This window comes from Haplochromis burtoni, unplaced genomic scaffold (assembly GCF_018398535.1).
Source record: "Haplochromis burtoni strain Fernald_Lab_line unplaced genomic scaffold, NCSU_Asbu1 Contig_888, whole genome shotgun sequence".
Lineage (NCBI taxonomy): Eukaryota > Metazoa > Chordata > Actinopteri > Cichliformes > Cichlidae > Haplochromis > Haplochromis burtoni.
The window spans coordinates 121,843-126,803 of NW_024583249.1; the positions used below are offsets into that span (position 1 = coordinate 121,843).

At 50.3% G+C, this 4,961-nt stretch overlaps 1 protein-coding gene across 1 annotated transcript; it reads left to right on the forward strand.

The window, feature by feature from the left end:
• Window positions 1–3,046: 3,046 nt before the first annotated feature.
• LOC121812853 lies at window positions 3,047–4,573 on the forward strand. The gene has a single exon (XM_042215987.1). It carries the CDS (start codon window positions 3,047–3,049, stop codon window positions 4,571–4,573), a length of 1,527 nt encoding a protein of 508 aa, XP_042071921.1.
• The last annotated feature ends 388 nt before the right edge of the window (window positions 4,574–4,961 follow it).

A 4,961-nucleotide genomic window follows, 5' to 3' on the forward strand; every position in this document is an offset into this window, starting at 1 on the left:
CCGGTGCAACGTCCGCATTACTGCAGCTGCAGCCCCAATCCGTCTGTCGATCTCCGGCTCCCTTCTCCCATCACTCGCGAACAAGACCTCATTTATGCGCATGATGCTGAACATCTTTGGTGACCTCAACTTCACCAGTCTGCTCTGCAACTTGGATGACCTCCTGGTCTTTGCTCCCACTGAAGAGGAAGCCCTCTGCCGGCTCCGAGCTGTTTTTCAAAGGTTGAGAGACAACAATCTCAAGCTGAGTCCAAAAAAGTGTCATCTGCTGCGGAAGTCAGTCAGGTTTCTTGGTCATGTCATCGACCAGACCGGAGTTGCTGTGGACCCAGCTAAGGTGGAAGTGATTTCCAAGATGCCAAAGGAGGCTCTAATGGAGAAGGCACACCCTATTGCTTTCGCGAGCAAAGCGTTAAGCAGGTCACAGCAGAGATACCCAGCCCATCGCCTTGAGTTCATGGCCCTGAAGTGGAGCATCTCTGAAAAGTTCAGCCATTGGTTGAAGGGGCACAAGTTCACAGTGTGAACTGACAACAACCCGCTCGTTCATATATTGACCAAGCCCAAGCTGGACGCTTATGAACAAAGGTGGGTGGCCAAGCTGTCATCCTACAACTTTGATTTGAGGTACATCCCGGGTCGAAAGAATGTTGTAGCAGATGCACTCAGTCGTGACCCCTTCACCTATTCTATTGGTGGGCGCTTGCTTCAGGAGCCCTATGAGCACTTGGTGCGGAATGGAGAAGGTGCGGCGGCTCATGAGGTGCAGGACGCTTTCAGGTTTGGTGTCCAAAATCTTCAGGTTGCCCAACAACCTGTTCCAGCTCTGACCTCAGAAGATTCCTACAGTTCGTCGGAAGTCACAGCTACCTTGGTTCACCATGATTACTGGGAAACCGCTGTGGAGAATAGAGCTGCGTCCCTTCTCCACCTTGTTCAGCAGTTGCAACCAGTTGGCAATGAGGTACTGCCTTCACTTACCATACATGAGCTGGAGGACCACCAACTTCAAGATCCTATCATCTCCGCTGTCCTGCCACTCGTAGCCTGCAGGAGGCGCCCTTCCAGGCGTGAGAGACATGATATGGATTCCAGGGCACTGGCCTTATTGAAGCACTGGGAGAGGCTCAAGGTTCTGGTGCCGTGACCCTTTGGATTCATCAAGCATCGACGTCATCTCGATCACCGTGGGGAGCTCTTCGCAATTGCCCTCGTTCCAAGTTGGTTGCTTTTCCTAACTTGTGCGGGACTTTTTGAATGAGCTTGGACATTTAATCTGCTCAATTCTCATCCTGAATAACATTAAGTGTTAGTTAAGAATACTGTGTTTGCTTTTGTACAGTTGCACTATTTGGAATTTTGTTTCTTGCGATTGTGCTTTATTCATCATTATGGAGCCAGCATCTGGTTCAGAGGCAACTGGTGTTCCTGATGGGGAGGTTTCCTCTAATGTTGGTTTGGGGCGAGGGTGGTTTCTTGGGGATGGGGTTCAGACACCTAAAGTTGGTGTGTCATTTGCTCCCAAGTTTTGTTCCACTCGTCTCCAGGTTCCCCCCTGTGACATTCAGACCCCGCAGACAGCTGGCAGTGCTGAGTTGAGTACACTCATCTCAGATTTGGCCAATCAGATTGGTCAGTCCATCGTAGCCCAGCTGCAAGGTGATAAGGGGACCAGTATGCCTACTGAAAGCTCTAAGGCTGAGCAGGGACCCCCTGAGCTAAATTTGTCTGGGGTGAAACTTGTCTTGCAATCAGACGTCAAGGAGCCACCAGTTTTCAGGGGTGATGGCAGTGATAAATTTTCCATTCATGAATGGGTCGAAATGATGGAAATGTACTTTGTAAAACGCAACACACCAACAGACCAGCGATCACGTGACATATTGGCTAGGTTGATGGGGAAGGCTAAGGATGTAGTGAGGGTCACCCTACGTCACAACCCCTCACTTGACCATGTCCAGGTTCCTGAATTGATATTTGACATTCTGAAACAGCACTTTAGTGTATTGACTTACTCTTCTATGCCTATGGCTGACTTCTATAACACCAAACCATTACAACATGAGGGAGTGATGGAATATTGGATAAGGCTAAACAATGCTATTGACGCTGCTGACGAGTGCTTGCGTAGGCAGGGGCGTAATGTTGAGGATCCAGGGCGTGAGGTCTCGATGATGTTCATCAAGTATTGCCCTGACCCCATCCTCTTGAACAGGCTCAGCATCAAAGCAGCTGAGGAGTGGACAACCACTGAGGTTCAAGAACGCATTGATAGCTTCCAGCGTGAACTCAGGGCACGCAGTCAGGGCAGTTTCCACACCTCACAGAGGAGAGAGGTTAGCCACAACTGCTCTGTTGTGCCTCAAGAAGCGATGGCGTCACAGCCTGGTCAGGCCAGCGTCGCCTTGCAGTCTCAGCCTACAGCAGCAGCCTCAAACCTCGCTTGTCAGCTTTCGCCCACAGCAGCTTGCTTCACTCCTGTTCTAGCTGATGTTTCGACAACCTGTCCTTCTGGGACATCAGTGTCTTCTTGTCCGGTGCCTACGCCTACTCCTCAGTTCCAACAGTCACCAACATACACTGTGACCACTCAATCTAGTCAGCAGTCAGTTGGTTGCGAGCTTGGTTCGACTAACACCCAAGCTTTTGATGTGACTGGCATGCGCGCTCTGATCAGCCTCTTGGATCGCGTGATTGCATGTCAGAATGTGCAGACTACAGCCCCTGCATCTGCACCTTCGCAGCGTTTTACCCGCGGGCCCTTTCTTAAGAAGAGTTGTCAGGTCTGTGGCAACACTGGTCATTCCACTCACATGCACTGCAGGAGAGAGAATCTCTGTCTTGCATGCTTTGCTCCTGGTCATTGGAAAAAGGACTGTCACAGTCGTCGTGAGGGACGGGAGGCCGGGGCTGTCGCGAGGCAGGGTTGGCCTTCGGAAAACTGAATCACCCACATTTGGAGAGGGGCAGTGTGGGGGATGAACCTAATACCCTCAATCATGATGAATCGGATCTCGAAATTCTTTATGTCAACACCTGTTCAACAATGCCAGAGGGGTACCGTGTCGTGGTTCAGGGACCAGCAGTAGTGCCTACATTTAGTGAATTGTTCTACACCCAAGTTGCAGTGAATGACAAGGTTAACTTGAGGGGCATGATGGATTCCGGGTCTATGGCTTGCACTATGAGTGAAGAGGCCGAGAAGTCACTTAGAGAGGCTGGGGCTCTTGTGAGTGGACCGCAGTCGGCCGAACGTATTGTGCTGGTTGGCTGTGGTGGGAAGCAGACCCACCCAAAGTGCGTTTATGACTTGACACTTACTGTCCACGGTGTGAAATGCATTGTACCAGTTTTGGTAGTGTCGGGCCAGCGTGATGAGCTCATCATTGGCTCCAATGTTCTCAAGTACCTGATGCGAGTTATGAAACATTCTGATGACTATTGGAAGCTTGTGTCTGTGGGAAGCAAGCACTCGCTTCTTGACTATGAGCACTTCTTGGACATGATGTCGTGCACCACCAGATGGAGGGGTGAGGAGGTTCCTGACAAAATTGGCACTGTGAAACTGCCTCGTGCTGTGACACTACTCCCACGGTGTGAGCATCTGGTATGGGGCAGGCTACCCAGCAATGTGCCAGTCTCTCCAGGCAGCACGATCATCGTGGAACCTTGCACCTCTGGGTCTGGGCCGAGAGACGTTCTTGTTGGCCGGGTGATCACATCCATGTGGGGTGATCGGTGGGTGCCATTGAAGATGACCAATCTCTCCTCAAAACCACTAACCTTGAAACGCAACTCGAGGGTTGCTGTCGTTTCATCTTGCCTTGCGGTGGAGGACCTTGATTTCCAGCAGGACTCCTGCAAGATGGCGAGTATGGCCCAGGTACCAGTCAGTGGGCCAGCTGCTACTGAGGCCGACTTGAATGACAGGTTGTGCTCCCTAGGTTTGGGTGATCTTGACATTGACTCATGCCATGCCAGCTTACAATCAAAGAGAGAGCTCGTTGAGCTAATTGAGCAGTATGAGGACATCTTCTCTAGACACCCGCTTGACTGTGGCGAAGCTAAACGCTTTGTACATCGGATCCACCTGACTGATGAACGCCCATTCCGCATGCCTTACAGAAGAGTACCCCCTGCTCATTACCAACAACTAAGGCAGGTACTCACTGACATGGAGGAGAAAGGGATTATTCGCAAATCCATCAGCGAGTATGCATCCCCCCTCGTCATGGTCTGGAAAAAGGATGGTGGATTGCGGATTTGTACGGACTTCAGGTGGTTGAATGCGCGAACTCTTAAGGATGCGCACCCACTCCCTCACCAAGCGGATTGCCTTGCCGCGCTTGGGGGCAATGCCTTCTTCAGCACGATGGACTTAACCTCTGGGTTTTACAACATTCCAATGTGTGAGGAGGATAAGAAGTACACCGCTTTCACAACGCCTGTTGGCCTGTACGAATACAACCGGATGCCACAAGGGCTCTGCAATAGCCCAGCCAGCCAAAGACCCAGTACTGTCGCCTGCCTCTTACTTTCACGCCAGAACACAACTCAAGAACAACAGGCGTAACACTTGAACTGGTTACATGTTCAGTGGCCGAAAAAGCATGGCACCAATGGAGAATGAGAAGGGGAAAAGCGGATCGTTGAGTGAAATGGACGAACCAGAATTGTTTTGTAAAAATGTTGCAACTTCAGTGATGTGGAACTGGTTTGGTGCTTGTCCGTCAGATACCCACCAAAGCACATTTTTTGTAGAACATACAAGCGGGCTGTCGTTATTACCGTATTTGTCGGACTATAAGGTGCTCGTAAAAGCCTTTAATTTTCTCAAAAATCGACATTGCACCTTATAATCCAGTGTGCCTTATATATGAATTCTGGTTGAGTTTACTGACCTTGAACGGATTCTATGTGGTGCACGGCGCTCAAAGATCTGTAAAAAAATGTTTTAGTAC

Excerpts from the sequence above, each read along its gene's own strand:
- LOC121812853 (XM_042215987.1), top strand. The coding sequence starts at position 3,047 with ATGCCAGAGGGGTACCGTGTCGTGGTTCAGGGACCAGCAGTAGTGCCT.